This window comes from Somniosus microcephalus, chromosome 11, assembly GCF_052327205.1.
Source record: "Somniosus microcephalus isolate GS21.2 chromosome 11, FLI_Smic_1.0, whole genome shotgun sequence".
NCBI lineage: Eukaryota > Metazoa > Chordata > Chondrichthyes > Squaliformes > Somniosidae > Somniosus > Somniosus microcephalus.
Genome location: NC_140997.1, coordinates 39,052,139 through 39,073,758, shown reverse-complemented (window position 1 = coordinate 39,073,758; position 21,620 = coordinate 39,052,139). Strand labels below are relative to the sequence as shown.

The following is a 21,620-nucleotide window of genomic DNA, read 5'->3' as shown; positions in this document are numbered from 1 at the left end:
AGCAAAAGGGTAGTAAGAGGAGGGGTGGGGCCGATTAGGGACCAAAAAGGAGACTTATGCATGGAGGCAAAGGGTATGGCTGAGGTGCTAAACGAATACTTTGCATCTGTCTTCACCAAGGAAGAGGATGCTGCCATAGACATAGTGATGGAAGAGATACTGGAGACACTTGATAGGATAAAAATTGATAAAGTGATAAAGAAGAGGTCTTAGAAAAGCTGGCTGTACTTAAAGTAGATAAATCACCAGGAGCGGATGGGATGCATCCTAGGATGCTGAGGGAATTGAGGGCAGAAATCGCGGAGGTACTGGCCATAATATTCCAATCTTCCATAGATACGGGGGTGAGGCCAGAGGACTGGAGAATTGCACATGTTACACTATTGTTCAAAGAAAGGTGTAAAGATAAACCGAGCAACTACAGGCCAGTCAAGTTAACCTCGGTCGTGGGGAAGCTTTTAGAAATAGTAATCAGGGACAAAAATAACAGTCACTTGGACAAGTGTGGATTAATTAAGGGAAGCCAGCACAGATTTGTTAAAGGCAAATCGTGTTTAACCAACTTGATCGAGTTTTTTGATGAGGTAACAGAGAGGATTGATGAGGATAATGCGGTTGACATAGTGTACATGGATTTCCAAAAGGCGTTCGACAAAGTGCCACATAATAGGCTTGCCAGCAAAGTTGAAGCCCATGGAATAAAAGGGACAGTGGCAGCATGGATACGAAATTGGCTAAGTGACAGGAAACAGAGAGTAGTGGTGAACTGTTGCTTTTCGGACTGGAGGAAGGTATACAGTGGGGTTCCCCAGAGGTCGGGTCTAGGACCACTGCTTTTCTTGATATATGTTAATGACTTGGATGTGGGTGTACAGGGCACAATTTCAAAATCTGCAGATGACACAAAACTTGGAAGTATAGTGAACAGTGAGAAGGAGAGTGATAGACTTCAAGAGGACATAGACAGGCTGGTGAAATGGACGGACACATGGCAGATGAAATTTAACACAGAATAGTGTGAAGTGATACATTTTGATAGGAAGAATGAGGAGAGGAAATATAAACTAAAGGATACAATCCTAAAGGGGGTGCACAAAGAGAGAGACCTGGGGGTATATGTGCACAAATTATTGAAGGTGGCAGGGCAGGTTGAGAAAACAGTTAAAAAGGCCTACAGGATCCTGGGCTTCATAAACAGAGGTATGAGAGTACAAAAGTGTGGAAATTATGATGAAACTGTATAAAACACTGGTTCAGTCCCAACTGGAGTACTGTGTCCAATTCTGGGCACCACACTTTAGGAAGGATGTGAAGGCCTTAGAGAGGGTGCAGAAAAGATTTACGAGAATGATTCCGGGAATGAGGGACTTCAGTTACATTGATAGACTGGAGAAGCTGGGTTTTTTCTCCTTGGAGCAGAGCAGATTGAGAGGAGAATTGATAGAGGTGTTCAAAATCATGAGGGGTCTGGACAAAGTAGACTGAGAGAAACTGTTCCCATTGGCAGAAGGGTCGAGAACCAGAGGACACAGGTTTAAGGTGATTGGCATAAGATCCAAAGGCAACGTAAGATAAAACTTTTTACGCAGCGAGTGGTTAAGATCTGGAATGCACTGCCTGAAAAGATGGTGGAGGCAGACTCAATCTTATCTTTCAAAAGGGAGTTGGATAAGTAGCTCAAGGAAAAAAAATTTCAGGGCTATGGGGAAAGGGCAGGGGAGTGGGACTAGCCGAGAGTCGGCATGGGATCAACAGGCCGAATGGTCTTCTTCCATGATGTAACCAATCTATGATTCTATGAGATGCGCTCCGGCCTACTTGGATTTTCAATTTTTGCTGCTCCCAGATAATCCGCCGTGCCTGGTTGTACCCAGCAAAATCTCCCGACTGGGGTCAGGGGAGAAGGAAAAGAAAAAAAATCGCTACTGCTTACTTTGCTGAAACAAGTATTAAAAATGTTTGATTTGTTAAAATTGAGAAGCCTAGGTGAAGGGCCAAAACCCAAAGAGCAGGACATCACCCAGGGCGACAAGAGTAGGAGAGGAGATGGGATAGATGGCGGGCAGCACGTGCACATTCTGAGCCAGAAATGCGCCGCCCGCCATATTGGTATAGGCGGCAAAAGTGGCATTCAGGGCTCGCACCTGAAACATGCAAATTGGGGGTGGGTAGAGGGTCTAACGCCTGTTTCAGTCCCTCTTTGTAAAATTGGGCTTCTCTGAATGTAGCAGCAGCCGGGTATCTTTTTTCCAGCATTTTCCCAGCATTTTCTGTTGTTATTTCAGATTTCCAGCATCTGCAGTATTTTGCTATTGTATCTTTTACAGAGATGTCTTAACAAAATCAAGGAATGTGGCTTTACCAGTTATGTAAGTTTAGCATTTCTCAGGTCCACTCAAGTGGGTGTGGTCCATACGTTCAGATGATTAAGTTCCTGCAACCCAGGCTCCAACCCGGCACTGTACACTGTTTTCTCAGAAAGTACTTGGTGGCGGGTGGGGGTGGGGGGCGGTGTCGGTTGGGAGCCTGGGGCCATGAAGAATTCTACCCAGCAAATCCTATTAGACAGTAACTGCTGGAAGAACCAACAGTATGAAATATGATTTTGGTCCTTTTTCTGTCAAATATCCTTATACTGTAGAATGTTGCCTGCTTTTCTTCTCCTGTCTGTCTCTCTGTTGTCCATCCTGGAGGAAGAGGTCATTTTCATTGCAGTAATTTGGCAGGGGCAACAGAATAGAACCTTTAAAATCTGTTGCCGTGTTTTGCTGATGTTACAGAGCTCATGAAATCTATTTTTAGTTTGTGAATCGTCACAAACACACTAGGAGCCAATCGATTTTAAGACCAATCTATTTTACAAACTGGTATTGGCAGCTGTGATTAAAAAATAGGAACATCACCCACTTGACTAATTTTTGTACAGTACGTTAATTTTATTGAGCCTAATAAGTGAATTAAATCATTTTATTTAGATGGGTTCCACTAAAGTCTGTAAAGCTTCTGTCCCCTCCAGTGTTTGAATGCGACATTGTATATTGGGTCAGAGGACAGACATACCTGCAACTTAACCTTCACTCCATCCACGTTCAATACTTTATTCTGAAATGAAGAAAAGGAGAAAGTAAACTGAATTGTGCCGTACAACACTTTTACATCTCAACGTAGCAACACAACTGGTACAAGAGCAGCTGACCATTCATAAATTTGTGGTTCTGTATTTGTTTTTTTTATTTATATATTGAATGCCTAGTTAAGATTCAATGCCTCCATGGCCTTGCCCCTCTCTAGCTCTGTAACTTCCTCTAGCCCTACAACCGCTGAGATCTCTGCGCTCCTCCGATTCTAGCCTCTCGCCCGCCCCCGATTTTAATCGCTCCACCACTGGCAGCTGTGCCTTCAGCTGCCTAGGCCCTAAGCTCTGGAATTCCATCCCTAGGCCTCTCTGCCTCGCTCTCCTCCTTTAAGACGCTCCTTAAAACCCTTGACCAAGCTTTTGGTCACCTGCCCTAATATCTCCTTATGTGGCTCGGTGGTTTTTTGATAATGCTCCTGTGAAGCACCTTGGGACGTTTTACTACATTAAAGGCACTATATAAAGTTGTTGTTTGTTTGTTGTTGGATACTGTAAACTTTGTTTAAGGTCAGATTTATACCAGATTACAAGATTCCAAGATAGGTTCAGATGAAGAAGGCCATTCAGCCTATTTGTCCTCATCCTTCGATAATGCCAACCCTACCATCGGCCCTCTTAGCATCTTAAACATGCACCTGAAGAGGGTTATAGGACCTCGCTTTAACATCTCATCCACTGGTTTCAAAAGAAAGGTCACAGGTATTTTGAGAGTGCGTATTAAAACCAGGCATTAAGACTGTTACCCATGGCAATCAGGAACAATATGGAGTTCATTATCTCATCTCGGGGGCTCCCATTAAACATTCACATCTTGGGGGGTTGGTCCCTTCAGTGTCTAACAATTCAACTTAAAAAAAAATTAATTTTATAAAAGTTTGCATACACTAAAAGAAAAACAAAACGTCGACGGAGCAGGAGAGCTCCAGAAACAAAATGAAAACAAATTGCGACATCTCATGAACAGAAAAAGCACCGCATCACATATACACAGCATCAGCCATAGCTCAGTGGGTAGCACTCTTGCCTCTGAGTCAGAAGTTTGTGGGTTCCAAGCCAGGTTTCCTACAATGACTACACTTCAAAAGTACTTCATTGGCTATAAAGCACTTTGGAACGTCCTGAGATTGTGAAAAGGGCTATGTAAATACAAGTTTTTTTTTTCATGAATTCCCTTTCATCATTTCATCAGAGGCAGAAAGCAAAGAGTTTCAATGCAGATGATTTTTTACTTAGCCATCAGCCGCCTGAGGAAGATCATTAGCACCATTTTGCCACCAGGTCACAGTGTCACATGGTGCACTAATGGTTCAAATCACATGATGTTCTGGGAGTATTTTTCCCTCCTACTGCAATGTGCAAAAGCACTATTAACACACTTGTGTCTTTACTCACCAGTTAAAAAGGGGCTTTATAAAAATCCAATTAAAGAGCCCTCTGCAACTGGCATTTATAGTTTCCCTGCATATTTTAGCGAGAAATAACAAGCCACTGTGACATTAGTGTCTTATGGCCCAGGTCTGCTAATAATCTCCGCAATAGCTTGCGATAAATAGGAAGCGTTCAGTTTGAAGCTTGTTTATCCTATATGCATGACATTGTAGCTCTTGGAAATTGGGCATCTATCTCCGAGACAATTGTGCAGCTCCCTCTCTCTTTGGCAGATTTCTGACACATGTCAGAAGGGTATTGTGAACATCTGATCAAGCTGTCAGTCACACACAGGTAGCACGAAAGGTCATCGACCTGAAAGGTTAACCCTCTCTCCACAGAGACTGCCGAGTGGTTCAAAGCCCTTTCTGTTTTATTTAACAGGGCCATTCAGCCCCTCGAGCCTGTTCCGCCATTCAATCAGATCATGGCTGAGCTGCACCTCAACTCCATTTCCCTGCCTGTGGTCCATATCCCTTGATAACCTTACCTCACAAAAATCTGTCAATCTCAGTCTTGAAAATTTCATTTGACCCCCCAGCATCCACAGCCTTTTGGAGGAAGGGAGTTCTAAATCTCCGCTAAATCTTTATGTGAGGAAGTCCCTCCTGATTTCGGTCCTGAATGGCCTGGCTCTAGTTTTGCCTATTGTCACCGTGTATCACGTTCATCAGAGAGGTTGAGTGTCTTGTGTTGAAGACCAGTCATCGATTTGAATTGCCTGGCAGTCTGTCAGAAAGTGGCAGCGCCAGAGATATCGGCAGCAGGCGCCTTACTGCCACTCTGTTTATCCTGCAAATTTCTGCTGCCATGGCAAACAATTTCTTTTTAAAAAGAAGAACTGCACATGCACAAGGTGCAGTGGCTTGAATGGGCATAGGAACTGGCATTTTCATGGCCTCTGAGAAACTATGGTAGTCGAGAGACCAAATTTGTGGGCCCCGGGGCCAACTAATGGACCGCAGTGGCTTAGTTTTGGTTTAGACTGTTTTTCATTTGTTTTTATTCCACCACAGTTCAACAACAACTTGTATTTATATAGCGCCTTTAACATAGTAAAACATCCCAAGGCGCTTCACAGGAGCGTTGTCAGTCAAAATTTGACACCGAGCCACATAAGGCGATATTAGGACAGGTGACCAAAAGCTTGGTCAAGGAGGTAGGTTTTAAGGAGGGCGTCTTCAAGGAGGGGAGAGAGGCGCAGAGGTTTAGGGAGGGAATTCTACATTAGGGTCCAGGCAGCTGAAGGCACGGCTGCCAATGGTGGGGCCAAGGAAGTGGGAGATGCATACGAGGCCAGAGTTGGAGGAAGGTAGAGAGGAGGATGGTGTGTTCAATGATATCAAAGGCAGCAGACAGGTCAAGAAGGATGAAGAGGGATAGCGCACCATGGTAACAGTCACATCGGATGCCATTTGTCACTTCGATTATTGACGTTTCAGTGCTGTGGCGGGGGCGGAAAACTGATTGGAGATCCTGCTTTCTTAAGCCAAAGTTTAATCATCAGAGCTTGATAAATGAAAAGTTAATTTAGACAAGTTCACCAGCTCTGCACCATTGATCTTATGTTGTGTTCGTTTGTTGAAGAACAGCCTCCATTAACTAATGATTTGCAAATACTCACTGCAGCGGGTGTGTAAACAGGTCGTTGTAAAGGTATGAATAATTTATTTTGGACTGTATTCAAATCCGTTTCGATGACATGCAGGGTAACGGTCTGAACTCAGCCATTCATCCCTTATCGTCACAGATGAAATTCGAATAAATATTAATTTTCATCTATCTAAATAATACACGAGGTGTACAGAAATAACAGTGTATCCATTTGCAAATTAATCTGAATGAAGTAGAGCATTAGCACCATTTAATTGGAGAGCTGAATTTGCATAATTCTTCATTAACAATTTGATATTAGATAGTCACTAATAAATCCAATAGTTCAATTCAAGAAAAACTTCTTTACCCAGAGAGTGGTTAGAACGTGGAAGTCGCTACCACAAGGAGTAGTTGGGGTGAATAGCATAGATGCATTTAAGGGGAAGCTAGATAGGCACATGAGGAAGAAAGGAATGGGAGGGTATGCTGATAGGATTAGATGAAGAGAGGGGTGGGAGGAAGCTTGTGTGGAGCATAAACACCGCCACAAACCTGTTGGGCCGAATGGCCTGTTTCTGTGTTGTACATCCAAGTAACACACATCGATTGCATTCTCTTGAAGTTGGGGAGAGAAGCAGGGCTTCCTAGTTAAAAAGTCCATTGATAAATTATTTTCCACCTGGACTCTGACTGAAAATAATCCTTCCCTTCTATTCCTGCACAAATGACAAGATGAACAGGTCTCTGAGGCACACAGAAGGTTTGTGGCACACTTCACTTTCCTCTTCTACAGGAATGTGTGAATGTATTAGAACTAAAGGGGGCAAAATTCGGTTGCTTTGCGCCTCCCATTAACGCTCTAAGAGGGCGCTAACGGGGGGCGCAAAGCAACTAGCGCCCGGGTGCGGCGCCGCTAACACCTCCCGCGAAATTCAGTGGGAGGTTAGTGGCGGCGGTAACCGGTAGCACCCCGTGGCGCTGCACCTCCGACGATGACATCATCGCCGTGTGCAGCGTCCTGCTCGCACCCTGGCTGCAAACTTTCGGTAGCGCCCCGACTTTCTGCTGGACGCCATGTCTGACGGGGTCAGGGGGTGTACATGCGTCCGGGGCGGCGATAATTAAAGGGGAAGTGCCTGGTGGCCATTTTTTTTGCTGGCCGCCTGCCAGCACCTGCCCCCTCTGCCATCCCCGGCCTCCTCTGCAGCCGCCCCCTCCCCCCCCCCCCACGGGGTGCCGGCCGCGCTCCGTCAGCCTGGCCCTCCTCTTGAGTGCTGGGCTCTTTTGCCAGCACCCCGATCCCTGGTGGCCCAGCTGGGCCCTGGGTCGCACTGTGCAAGGCCCCTCCCCTTTAATAAGGGGAGGAAGGCCTGCAGTACCTTGGCGTGACGTGCCACAGCGCCCGCGCCACGATATTCAATGGTAGTGCCCCCAAGAGGGAGGGGTAGCGCTTCCAGTAGCGCTACCAGTGAATTCTGGTGGGGGGGGGGGGGGTGCTAACCTTTTTGGGGCGTTGATGAAGTTAGTGCCCCAAAGGGGGCACAACCCAATTTTTGCCCCAAAGTCTTTCCAGGTTTTTCTCAACAACTTGCATTAACATAGTAAAATGTCCCAAAGCGTTTCGCAGCAGCGTTATCAGACAAAATTTGACACCGAGCCACGTAAGGAAATATTAGGACAGGTGACTGAGAGCTTGGTCAAAAAGGTAGGTTTTAAGGAGTGTCCTAAAAGGAGAAACAAAGAAACAGGAGGAAGCCATTCAGCCCCTCGAGCCCATGCCACCATTCAATGAGATCATGGCTGATCTGTACCTTAACTCCATCTACCCGCCTTGGTTCCATAACCCTTAATACCCTTGCATAACAAAAATCTAGCAATCTCTGTTTTGACATTTTCAGTTGACCCCCAGCCTCAACAACTTTTTGGAGGAGAGAGACAGAGAGGTTAAGAGATGGAATTTCAGAGCTCAGGGCCTAGATGGCTAAAGGCACGGCCGCTAATGGTGCGGCAAAGGAAGTGGAGGATGAAGAGTCGGAGGAACCCAGAGATCTCGGAGGGTTGTAGGGCTGGAGGAGGTTACTAAGATGGTGGGGCGGGGGGAGGGGGGGTGCGGGTGGAATGCGAGGCCATGGAGAGATTTGAACACGAGGCTGAGAATTTTAAAAGCGAGGCATCGATGGACTGGGGGGGCCAGTGTAGGTCAGCGAGCATAGGGGTACCTCTGCTGATTTTCCCCTCCCAAGGGTGCGGAAGCCAATTATAAGCCCCATCGCTACATCAGTGGAGATCGACTAATTCAAGAGAGACTGAAGGCTAAACCTGAAACAGTCCCGGTCAGTATGTCTCAGTTGCACACGGTGTCAGGCAATTTTCCCACCGAGTCACCAGGGCACTTTAAAAAAAAATCTGCAATGTACCCTAATTTATTATTGCTAATAATACTGATAGCTTGAAACACTTACGCTTCAAGTCTGCTACAGCACTATATGGAAAATAAACAGTTATCCTCTGAAGTAAGAAATTAAATGTCAATCCTAATTCACTCAAAGACTTTCTTTCTAAGCATGCATAGCCCTAATACGTACAGTCCGCTAAACGCTGAAGTGCCACATGGTATTATTTTTGCAATATAGGGTTAGGTTTATAGAGTCATATTTTTGTGCACATTTATTAAAAGCACAATGTATTGTTGGAGCAGTCCTGCAGGTCAACTTTTCGAGCACTTAACTCCCAAAGTAGGTCACATCATGAGCAGTGCTGTTGGTAGCTAGCTTGTCAGTTGGACTAATTTGCCACAGTTGGGTCGGGACGTCAGCTCGTGGCTGGCTTGCGTGAAGGTGAAATATTCAGGACAAATAAAACGGAGGTGGGGTGGGGGGAGATGCTGGCAGCGCTGGAAATCGGAAACGGAAACACACCGCAGGCCAGTCAGCGTCTGTAACAGAGAGAAAAAAAAGGACAGTGGGGTTCATTTTGACTTTGGTGCGATAGTGCAACACCTGTGAGCGCGAGTCGGCTGCCCGCTTCACAGCTCTCCTTTTGTTTTATTGCATTGAAGGTCAGCAGAAATTCGCTATCGCCCGTTTTACACATTCGCACAAAGTCAAAATTACCCCCAATGTCTTTCTTGAGAACAGAGTCTGAGGGACGAACAAATATTTTAACAGAATCGGAAAAATGGGGAGGAGGGGTAGGAGGAAAACTCAAGATAATAACTATCTTCCTCCGCTTCAAATATTTATGCAATTTTCCCTTAAAAGATGCTGTAAGACTCTGCCTCTGCTTTGAAGTCGGTTTTGCCCCTCTTAGTTTGCTACATTCCCTGGGGCAGTGGGTGGGGACAGTATGACTCCCACTCCAGGCTGATACTCCAGCGCAGTACTGGGGGGAGTGCTGCACTGTCGGAGGTGCAGTCTTTCCGATCAGATGTTAGACCGAGACCCAGTGTGCCTTCTCAGGTGGATGCAAAAGATCCCATGGCACTATTTCGAAAAATCAGATTATCTGGTCATTATCACATTGCTGTTTGTGGGACCTTGCTGTGCGCAAATTGGCTGCCGTGTTTCCTGTATCACAATAGTGACTACGCTTCAAGAGTACTTCATTGGGTGTAATGTGCTTTGGGATGTCCTAAGGTTGTGAAAGGCGCTATATAAATGCAAGTTTTCTCTGTTTCTTTATTTCATTTAACTATCGGAATTTATACAGTGTGTTTTTAGGTTGCTGACAGTTAATGCAACCGATATTGTTTGTCCCTTCATCTCTTTTTCCTCTGCAGGACTTTCCTTATTAAATAAATGTTTCAATTCCAACTGGCCTTTAGCTAGGCAGGATTAGTGCACGAATGGCATTTCTGAATATTAAAAACCGAGGCATATGTCCTTATCTGTTAATTAATAATAGAACAGTCAAAGCTTCGCTGAATAGTTTAGAAAGGGCCGAGGGGGACACAGTCCGAGGAGCTTTAAACCGTAAAGCATCTCCATGACAGTTAGCAGCATTTCCACAAAGAACCGACATCTTATATTATTTTCAACACTGCAAGATTTTCCTGCTGACTGCTGCACAGTACCAGCTACAGACTGGCATGGGCTAAAAGCTGCTTCACCTGGTTAAAGCTCCATGGAGTGATTAGAACCTTGTCACATGCAGCACTGTTGAAATCTTTTGCTCATTAACAGATGGAGCTTTGGGGAAGCAAAGTACACAACACTTGACTGTAATCTGCTGCCTTAAACAGGAAGTCTGGCCAGTAGAAAGCCATCCAAGTCAAACTATTGGGTGTTGGTTTTAACCCAACCTGGCTGGTGGAAACCGAGCGAGTAAACAGTTAAAATCCACTGGGTGACTTACCCGCCGAGGATGAGGGAGGAAATCTGGCTTGAAAGAGCTTGTGATCCTAATAAAATGTTCAGAAAAAAGCAGAGACTAGAGAACTTTAAACTTAATCATGATTGATTTCATGAGGGAGGGGAAGATTTTAACTCTCAGCGGCAAACCGCCCAGATCCCGCCACTTCCAATTTTTACTGGCACTTCTGGGCAGGCGGCTAAGCCACCCGCCCAAAGACGGCGAGGTCCTCCTTTACATAGAAACATAGAAGATAGGAGCAGAAGTAGGCCATTCAGCCCCTCGAGCCTGCTCCGCCATTCAATGAGATCATGGCTGATCATCCAAATTCAGTACCCTGTCCCTGCCTTCTCCCCATATCCCTTGATCCCTTTAGCCTTAAGAAATATATCCAACTCCTTCTTGAATATATTTAATGAATTGGCCTCCACTGCCTTCTGTGGTAGAGAATTCCACAGGTTCACCACTCTCTGGGTGAAGAAATTCCTCCTAATTTCTGTCCTAAATGGCTTACCCCTTATCCTTAGACTGTGACCCCTGGTTCTGGACTCCCCTTTAAATATGCATATCGGGACCATGATGATGGCATTGGTCCTCCACTGCCATTTTAACTCTGACCTGAGCAGGGAAGCCGCTGTGAGGTTTTTATTACTTTCCTTTGTGGGGTCGGGAGAAGCAGGAGGCGTCCTCCGTGAACCTCCCCGCAATAAACATTCAGGCCTCTCCCTGCTCCAGACTGGTCCCCTCAACCACACTTATCCAAGAGTCGGCGGGCAGCCGAGGACCGTCTGATTTTCCACAGGTCGGCATGTGCATCCTGCTCACTTCCTAACCACTACCGACCTGCTTCCTGCCCATGTCCTCCCCACTTCCTGCCCGTTCCAGGAGTTAAGTTAGCATGTTAATGAGGCCTGGTTCAAATTAGCCGTGGCCTCAAGCTGCTGTGGGCGGGCGGGCGGGCAATTAGTTCGCCAGCGCGGTTTCCCGCTGAGAGTTAAAATCTTCCCCTCCCTCATGAAATCAATCTCTGCTTCTTTCTGAATATTTTATTATTAGGCCCAGGAGCTCTTTCAAGTCAGATTTCCTCCCTCATCCTTGGGGGTGGGAGGAGCAGGAAGGGGGAGGGGAACCCTTACTTCAAAGATGTTTTTGAGCAGATGTGCGAGGAAGGTGAAGTATGACTCTTGCTGAAATGAGAAGGTAGCTGAATACTGGTGGATGTTAAAGTAGCTGCCTCGCACTCTAAAGATTCAGTAAACCTTTTCAGACAGTTCCCCTGACGGAGATATCAGCAATCACTGTTTAAGCAACAATATTCAAAGCAATACAAATGTGTACAAAGTTTGTATATAGAGCAATAGCAGAGAGAGATGAATTTCATACGAACACATTCGTTCCGAACATCAGCTGGCACATTTCAAACTAAGGTCCTCAGAAACACAACAAGCTGAATAGGCATCTGCCTAAAAATAAAAGCCACACTTCTCAATTCTATAGTGCCTTTCACAACCTCAGGACGTCCTTACAGCTCATGAAGGACTTTTAAAGTGTAGTCACTGTTGTAATGTAGGAAAAGCGCCAGCCAATTTGCACACAGCAAGATCCCACAAACAGCAATGAGATAATGACCAGATAATCTGCTTTTAGGTGTTAGTTGAGGGATAAGTATTGGCCAGGACGCCAGGGGAGAACTCCCCTGTTCTTCGTCAAAATAGTGCCGTTGGATCATTGACGTCCACCCGAGAGGGCAAACGGGGCCTCGGTTCAACATCTTATCCGAAAGACGGCACCTCTGACACTCCCTCAGTACTGTACTGGAGTGTCAGTCTAGAATGTGTACTCAAGTCTCTGGAGTGGAACTTGAACCCACGACCTTATGACTCAGAGGTGAAAGTGTGACCACTGAGACATGGCTGCTGACACTTAATCTGAATCTAAGTAGGTCTCTACACATTATGCTCTAAAGGTTCTGATCATGCACCAGCTGCAAGGAGATTCTACTGTTCCCAGTTGCTTTAAGAGCTGCATAGGGTTATTTTCAGTTGTAGACTGGAAGTAATGCTGAGCAAGTCACATGACTTAGGGTCACATGGGGTTATGACTATTGATCATTATTTTAAACATGTGGTATAAATGGAATTACAAAAATGTGAGTTGAGAAATATAAACAATACCACACCACCTTGAATGTCAGAAGCCACATAGCTCACTTTCCTTTGGTTTTGTCCCGAAGTTACTGTGTTAATTATTTTCCCCGCTGCATTTATTCATTAGGGTGAGGTTTTAATAAGTAACCCCAGGTAAGATTACAAACAACTTCATATTGAGCTTTTGTGCTAAGTCTTACGTCAAAGTTTTTATTGGGAAAAATTGCAGGAATACGAACAGATCATTAACAAACGTCCTTGCTCACATCACATCGCTGCCTCGACTGTGTGTGTGTATGGTCATCATGTGAGGCCGGAATCTAGCTCAGCTGTGATACCTTCCCTGTTTGAATAGCCTAAGGACACTTGCTGTCTATGCTCACACGTGAAGAAGCATGCAAAAGTATGAGTCAACACTGTTAAGAGTGTAGCAAATTAGAGAAAAACAATGCTTTCGAATCTCACGAATACTCTTTAAGGCCTATCTCAACCACCTTCATACAATGTACTGAAAAGCATTCTGTCCAACTGTGAGTCAAGATTGCGTCAACTTATTATGTGATTTACATACTTTATTTGGTTCATTTGTCTCATTCTTCATGCCTTCAGCTGCCTAGGTCCTAAGCTCTGGAATTCCCTCTATAAACCTCTCCCACATTACAACAGTGACTCCACTTCAAAAAGTACTTCATTGGCTGCAAAGTGCTTTGAGACATCCGGTGGGCGTGAAAGGCGATATATAAATGCAAGTCGTTCTTTTCTTTCTCTGCCTCTCTACCTCTCCCTCCTCCTTTAAGACGCTCCTTAAAATCTACCTGTTTGACCAAGTTTTTGATCACCTGTCCTAATAGTTCCTTATGTGGCTCGGTGCCAAATTTTGTTTGATAACACTCCTGTGAAGCGCTTTGGGACGTTTTACTATGTTAAAGGCGCTATATAAATGCAAGTTTATACAAGTGCACATCTCCACACATGTCCCCAGTTGCTGCCCCAGTACTGTAGCTTTGCATAAAACATTCCAGAGGCAATAATAAATCACTCACCCTATTAATAATCCCAACCCATCAGTCGCGTTTCTAAAAAGCTTTTTCAAATCACACAGGTGACCCCCCTGTATTGATACGACACTAGGTAGAAACATTTCCTCTTTACAGTCCAGGAGGATGGCCATGGCACCAGGGAACTTTACAGAGATGCATCTCCTGCACGGGCAATCTCCTGAAGTGAGCATAAATCATCATAATGATAAATCAGAACCTGACGTGCTCCTGCTTTCACAGGCTAACTGACAATTGCAAATTATATCCATTTTTATTATCAACAAAATACCTTGGCCATACAAAGCAGGGTGAAAAGATACACTTACTTGTCGTTAAGGTTGAATAGGAATTATCTCAATTGTAAAATAGACATTACTGATTAAGCACAATTTAAGTCAGGATTTATTGCAATGTCTCCTATTCTAAATTAGTTGCACTTAGGACTCCAAACCGTGGATCGCCTCACTTCCTTCAACAATCTAATGACTTTTAAAACCTAATTTTAGTGTCACCTAATCATTACTTCTTGATTTACTTCATCCTCTCTCTTATTCTTTTCAACCTTGAGGGCGACCTGCTCTATGAGATTTGGCCTTTGTCTTAATTTCTCCACAATAACATATCACAAAAATAAAAAATGGCCTGGTGGCCCCATTTTCGTGCAATGATTCATCTAAATCAAAGTGCCAATGCATAGTAGAAATGATTTATACCCTTCCTGGGACCAAAGCACTTTGATCTTTCTTTACAGGCTACACTGAATTTAAACAATGGACCTAGTAGATGATGTTGCACATCGTGGAGAGTTAAAAGTTTAAGGCCTAGAAATTCAGTGGGCTGCGCCACCTGTTAGCGCCCAAAGAGGGCACTTAGTGGGTTTAACGCCACTGGCCACGCCTCCCGCTAAATTTAGCGGAACGCTAATGGCAGCGCTAGCCGTTAGCGCTGCGCCGCTACCGATGACGTCATCGGTGTGCGCAGCGCCCCGCTACCGCCCCGATCGCGAAGTTTGGTAGCGCCCCCTGCTTTAACGCTGGTCGCAATTTGCGACCGGTTCAGGGGGGCCTACCTGTGGTGGTAGAGGTGCTGAGGTGCGTGGCGGCCATTTTTTTTGCTGGCTGCCTGCCAGCACCTCTTCGCACCGCCGTCCTCGGCCTCCTGAGCCCCCCCCGCCGCGTTGTGCCGGCTGTGTCCCAAGAGCCCGGCACTTCTCCTCGGTGCCGGGCTCTTTTGCTGGCACTCGCGATCGCGCTGCAGAAGGCCCCTCCCCTTTAAGAAGGGGAGGAAGGCCTGCAGTACCGCAGCGCACCGTGCCGCAGCGTGTGGCGCTGCAGCACGTTGCGCTGCGATTTTCAGTTGCAGCGCCCCAAGAGGGATGCGGGGTGCCTCGAGTAGTGCTGCGCTTCCGTCTGGGGCGCTGAAACTGAATTTCCAGCGGGCGGTCGCGACTCCTTCCGGGGCGGTATTTCCGGCGCCCTGGTGAGACTGGTGCCCCAAACCTCTTTGTGTTTCGGAGCAACAGCTTTCCAATATAAACAGGACGATTTTGAAGTGTCGGGTGAGGAAGGCATAGCTTGTTTTCTGATATGTAAAGTGCTTGTGCAAAGAAATACACGACAGTGATGATGTCAGCCATGAGTGATTAAAGTTTAACTTTAGGGTAATAAACATGGGTAGGAGGAATCCATTCGCTATAGTATGGACCTGAGAACTCATTTTTTATGTGGAAGCAAATCATCCTCGGTTCCGAGGGACTGCCTAAGAAGGAGAAGAAGGAACAGTTGATAAAGCTTATTCTTCAAAGGGTTTAAGGATCAGGAAGTCTTGTTTATGGGAAGTAGCTTGGGGTAAACAACTGCAAATGTTTATGACTAGTCTGTTTGCAAAGGATTTGGGAATAGATACGTCATGCAGTCTTATCTATGACATTTACCTTTGATGCAATGTCCCCTTCTCAACAGCTCCCGTGCAGCCAGCAGACTGGCTTTTAAACAGGAAAAGCCGTGCATACGCAGTATTTTGAATGGGCCACGCATCCCCTCAAAAAATGACAGGGAACATTGCTTTGATGAAGCCAAAATATGGTGTATAACGAAGCATGGTTTTCAGCATTTCTTTAGACAGCTCGAAAGATACAGAAACCAAAATGCCACTCTCTGTATACAGTTAGGCTGATCACCTGTACTGAGTATCAATAAAGTCTGTGCTGTATCATACTACAATACGAAGTCTCTCGTGCTTACCCGAAACATGTTGCTGTGAACCAGAGAAGGAAGGAGGTTGAATGCCAACAGATGATAGGCTGAGAAATAGTTTGGGTGGGAGTACTCCTCATTTGTACACTGTCAAGGACACAATTGTTTCCTCACAATATCTGGACAATTTGGAAACATCGGCTCCTGAAACGCTGAGTCTCAGAGGTACCTTTTGCAGGCCAAGGTTTCCTCAGGTTCGGTTGACTGTTTTAACCCAACCTCAACGCACTTTGCCAATAGTTGGTCAGATGTTGGCTAATTAAGGATTCAAAAGTATGTTTTCATTTCTTTATTTTTCTTCATAATATTACTAGAAAATTAGATTTTAAATTAGGACCAGGCAAGCAAAGCTTTTACATAAAAGTGGCCCAGTATCGTTTTGTGTCATCTAAGGTTGTGAAATATTCATATTTTACTATGAACGTACAAAATTGACAGGAAAGAAGGAAATTGCATTTATATAGTGCCTCAGGTATCTTAATATCTCATTTACTCCCGCTTGGAAATCATTGAAAGTCTAGCTACTAACAGGCTGAATGACTGCCTACAGTACTCCTTAAGAAGCATACTGGGTGGATATTGGGAAAAGAAGAACTAAATATGGGTGGCGTAGATTTATCTGCAGAAGAAAATTGAATTACAGTCAGTGCAACTTTTCTTGCTCTTGTTTGGTGCAAGGTAATTGGATGGCCATAAGACGATAAGATTCTATCCGCTTGAAACAAGCACAAGTTGGAAATAATTCAGATTAAGACTAACTGCATTATCCTTTAGTCAGACTGGAAGCATCTATAATCTGTTCACAAAGGATTGTTGGAAGGCTATTTCATCATGGTGGCAGGGGCACCTAAGGTCGATCCTGTCCGCCAACATCCGTGAGCACGGCTCCCAGCAGGATAGCAATCAAGAGCGGAGGTTCTGGCTGATTTTCTCCCCCCCTAAACTAGGGCACTGATGCGATTACAGCACCCCTGCTGCCCATTCCCATCCTCCCCTTCCCCCCCCAACCCGCCCCCGGCTCAAGCTCAGTTACACTCCAGGGACTGGATCTGGAATCTTCTTGGCTTGCATGACTCAGTTGGCCATTGATAGACTCACTGAGCCATCAGGAGATCCATTTAACTTGACTCCTGTCACAGCCTTCCTTTGTGTGGCCGTCACCTCACCACTCCTTAATTGATCTATTTGGCCTCTGTTTGAGCCTTGACCTTTCACCTTTGCTCACTCCCTCTCCCTCCCCGCCCCACACAAAGAAAATTCAGAATGGAGTCTTCAAACGACTCCGAGAGAGAGGTGACAATATCACGGATATATGAGCATATCTTTTACTATACTGTATATTCCGCAAGTGCAAGTAGAAAAAAAACCCGAGAAACATCACCTGAGACAGGGTGGCAAGGTCAGTTTCTTGGGGCTACTGAATGACTATAATTATCAGCAACACCTGCTTCAAATGCCTGGGAAATTTCATTCATCAACCGTCACTCACATACACTGACCCTCCAGGTGAGCAAATGGAGGCTGGGAAGATTTGATATGCTCGCATGATGGATGAGCTGGGGGTGAATGTTGTAGTGATATTGGACAGATTTCCATGCACGCAAGACAAAAAGAGATGAAAATCAATCACTGCCAGATTCACCGCTCTTAATAATTCTACCTGTGTTGTCTAGAATGGCGCAGTGAAAAAGCACGTTCCTCCTTCTCATCAATGCTGGTGACAAGGGGTGTAAATATTAATGAGGTCGTAAGCCCGAGGTTTCAGAGCTTGAAGTAGGAAAGAAAGAATAGAAAAAATATTCTACATCATTGGGATAAATACACAGTGTATGACGAGAGACTCTGATCTGTCCAGTGGGCTCCAGCTACTGTCACTGTCAGTTAGCCGTGCAAAGAGGAGACAATAAAAGAAAGAACTTGCATTTACATAGCACCCGTCACAACCTCAGGACTTCCCAAAGCATTTTACAGTCAATGAGATACTTTTCAAGCATAGTCACTGTTGTAATGTACAAAATGCTACGGTCCCACAAACAGCAATGTGATAATGACCAGATAATTTGCTTCACTGATGTTGGTTGAGGGATTGATATTGGCCAGGACACAGGGGAGCGCTCCCCTGTTCTTCTTTGAAATAGTGTCATGGGATCTTCTACGTCCACCTCAGAGAGAAGACTGGGCCTCAGTTAGCGTCTTATCCACAAGACGGCACCTCCAACAGAGCAGCACTCCCTTAGTACTGGCATTGTAGGGTATCATTCCAATACAAGGTGGATCTTCACCGAGAAATGTTAAATGGTGATGGCAGTGTCGGGGATACTACAATGACTTCACTGCCCTTGGGTTAGAAGGAAAAATTGGCCAGGATTTGACCCCGAACCTTGAGTGTACGTGTGGACCTCAGGGGCGGACAGGACTGGGCTGGACTGTGAGGAGCCCAGTATCAAAAAGTCTGCTGACGCTCGCTGTCAAAATCCACAAATGAATAATAAAGAAAAAAAAGAAAGACATGCATTTCTATAGCGCCTTTCATAAAGTCCCAAAGCGCTTTACAGCCAATGAAGTACTTCTGAAGTGTAGTCAATGTTGTAATGTAACAAACAGGCAGGCAATTTGCGCACAGCAAGCTCCCACAAACAGCAATGTGATAATGACCAGTTAATCTGCTTTGGTTATGTTGATTGAGGGATAAATATTGGCCAGGACACCGGGGATAACTCCACTGCTCTTCTTCGAAATGGTGCCATGGGATCTTTTCTATCCACCTGAGAGAGCACACGGGGCTGCGGTTTAACGTCTCATCCAAAAGACGGCACCTCTGACAGTGCAGCACTCCCTCAGTACTACACTGGGAGTGTCAGCCTAGATTTTTGTGCTGAAGTGGGACTTGAACCCATAACTTTCTGACTCAGAGACTAGAGTGCTACCTACTGAGCCACAGCTAATGCCAACATAATGGCCACTTGGATGAGATGCCAATAGGCGACTGACGCCCATCGATCTACAACCCAGCGAGGGATTTGGTGCCTTTAAGAGGGGAGGGGAGAAGATGGGGGCGGGGGGCGGGGGGGGTGGCGATAGAAAGGAATATTCAAGAAGAACAACTCCACAAGACAATCACTACTGAGACTATTACCTTTTGGAGTGACCTTCACTGAGTTTTGGTTAGGTGCACTTTCAGGGGGTAGTGCCAGCATTGACCAGCGGGATAATAAGACAAGAATAAATATGAAGGATTTGAGCTTGCTATTTCATGTAAAACCTAGGCAGGGTATTGATTGGATGAAAATGACAAAATATAACAAATGAGTTACAGGGTTAGTGCTGAATATAAATAGATTTTCACAGAGGAGAAGGACAAGAGGAGAATTCTATTTTACTGTGTGTTTAACAAAATTAAATTAAGTTGCTTGGACTGGTAAGAAAGAGCACCAATTTTTTGTTTGTATTCATTCTCGGGAGGTGGGCGTCGCTGGCAAAACCTACATTTATTGCCCATCCCTAGTTGTCCCTTGAGGAGGTGGTGGTGGGCAATCTTCCCTTTAATTTTTTTGGGGGGTGCATGGCCCATTCAAATTTCCGCGCATGCGCGGTTTTTCCCCATTGTGAAGCCGGCAAGCGGCCTGTGCGGGAGCTCCAGAGCACTGCAGCTTAAATGGAATATTGGTGGTGGGCCTTCTTCTTAAACCACTGCAGTCCGTGTAGCGAAGGTGCTCCCACAATGCGGTGAGGTAGGGAGTTTCAGAATTCAACAACAATGGAAAATACTGTGATATATGTCCAAGTTGATGGTGTGTGACTTGCAGGTGACTGTGTTCCCATGCACCTGCTGCTCTTAACCTTCCAGATGGCGGAGGTCACGGGTTTTGGAGGTGCTGCCGAAGAAGCCTTGGCGAGTTGTTGCCATGTATCCTGTAGATCCTAATTCCGAACCTGAATAGGTCTTAATTAGGTACAGATGGATGAGAGACTGACTTGCAAAAAGTTCTTAACAGACTTCCCTATATATTGTATATTAAAGTTTTGACTCAACCACACTTCAGATGTCATTCTTCAAAATGACAAAAGTGCAAGAAAAAGTATTAGTTTCTTCTGACCTGGAGTCAGGAATTTACAAGTATTTGCCAATCTACAAATGTCGCTCACTCAGAGCAGTTGGGATAGATTTTCAGCGTACTGTCTGGGCGTACCACTGGCGGATCAGATGCCCATTACAGAAACTACACAATTTTAATTTCCATTGAAATCTCTGGAAAGGAAAAATCATCGGTTTCTGTAACGGGTGTCTGATCTGTAACACCAATTCTACACAACCCCATTATCTCTAATTGACGTCAAGCTATCGCTACTTACAACAATTAGACTTTTTGTCATTAAAGAGGCAAGCCACGTTAAAAACAGCTGCACTTTAGAGGCAGAATGACACATTAAGTAGTATAATGCTTCGGTCACTTCAAAACACAAAGTTATATAAGAACAAAACAACATAAGAAATAGGAGCAGGAGTAGGCCATTTGGCCCTTCGAGCCTGCTTCTCCATTCAATAAGATCATGGCTGATCTTCTACCTCATCTCCACTTTCCCGCCCTATCCCCATATCCCTTGATTCCCTTAATATTCAAAAGTCTATCGATCTTTGTCTTGAATATACTCAACGACTGAGCCTCCACAGCCTTCTGGGGTAGAGAATTACAAAGATTCACCACCCTCTGAGTGAAATATAGAAGATAGGAGCAGGAGTAGACCATTCGGCCCCTTGAACCTGCTCCCCCATTCAATGAGATCATGGCTGATCATCCAAACTCAGTACCCTGTCCCTGCCTTCTCCTCATATCCCTTGATCCTGTTAGCCTTAAGAAATATATCTAACTCCTTCTTGAATATATTTAATGAATTGGCCTCAACTGCCTTCTGTGGTAGAGAATTCCACAGGTTCACCACTCTCTAGGTGAAGAAATTCCTCCTCATCTCTGTCGTAAATGGCTTACCCCTTACCTTTAGACTGTGACCCCTGGTTCTGGACTCCCCCGCCATCGGGAACATCCTTCCTGCATCTAGTCTGTCTAGTCCTGTTAGAATTTTATAAGTTTCAATGAGATCCCCTCTCGTTCTTCTAAACTCCAGCGAGTATAAGCCCAATCGACCCAATCTCTCCTCATACGTCATTCCTGCCATCCCAGATATCAGTCTTCGCTGCACTCCCTCCATAGCAAGAACATCCTTCCTCAGATAAGGCGACCAAAACTGCACACAATACTCAAGGTGTGGTCTCACCAAGGCCCTGTACAACTGCAGCAAGACATCCTTGTTCCTGTACTCGAATCCTCTCGCTACGAAGGCCAACATACCATTTGCCTTCTTAACCGCCTGCTGCACCTGCATGCTTACCTTCAGCGACTGGTGCACAAGGACACCCAGGTCTCGTTGCACTTCCCCTTCTCCCAATCTGTTGCCGTTCAGATAATAATCTGCCTTCCAGTTTTTGCCACCAAAGTGGATAACCTCGTATTTATCGACATTATACTGCACCTGCCATGCATCTGCCCAATCACCCAACCTGTCCAAATCATACTGGAGTTTCTTGGCATCCTCCTCACAGCACACACGCCCACCCAGCTTTGTGTCGTCTGCAAACTTGGAGATATTACATCTAGTTCCCTCATCTAGG

General features: G+C 45.3%; 1 protein-coding gene across 3 annotated transcripts in view; it reads right to left on the bottom strand.

Annotated features, from left to right (window-relative positions):
- LOC147110492 (ras-related protein Rab-26-like) overlaps positions 1–21,620 on the bottom strand; it is a 494,956-nt gene that overhangs the window by 203,066 nt on the left and 270,270 nt on the right. For all 3 annotated transcript variants that reach the window (XM_086000511.1, XM_086000510.1, XM_086000512.1), the window contains one exon: positions 3,061–3,102. In XM_086000511.1, the coding sequence (XP_085856637.1) occupies positions 3,061–3,102 (42 nt within the window). The remainder of the gene's footprint in view (positions 1–3,060; positions 3,103–21,620) is intronic.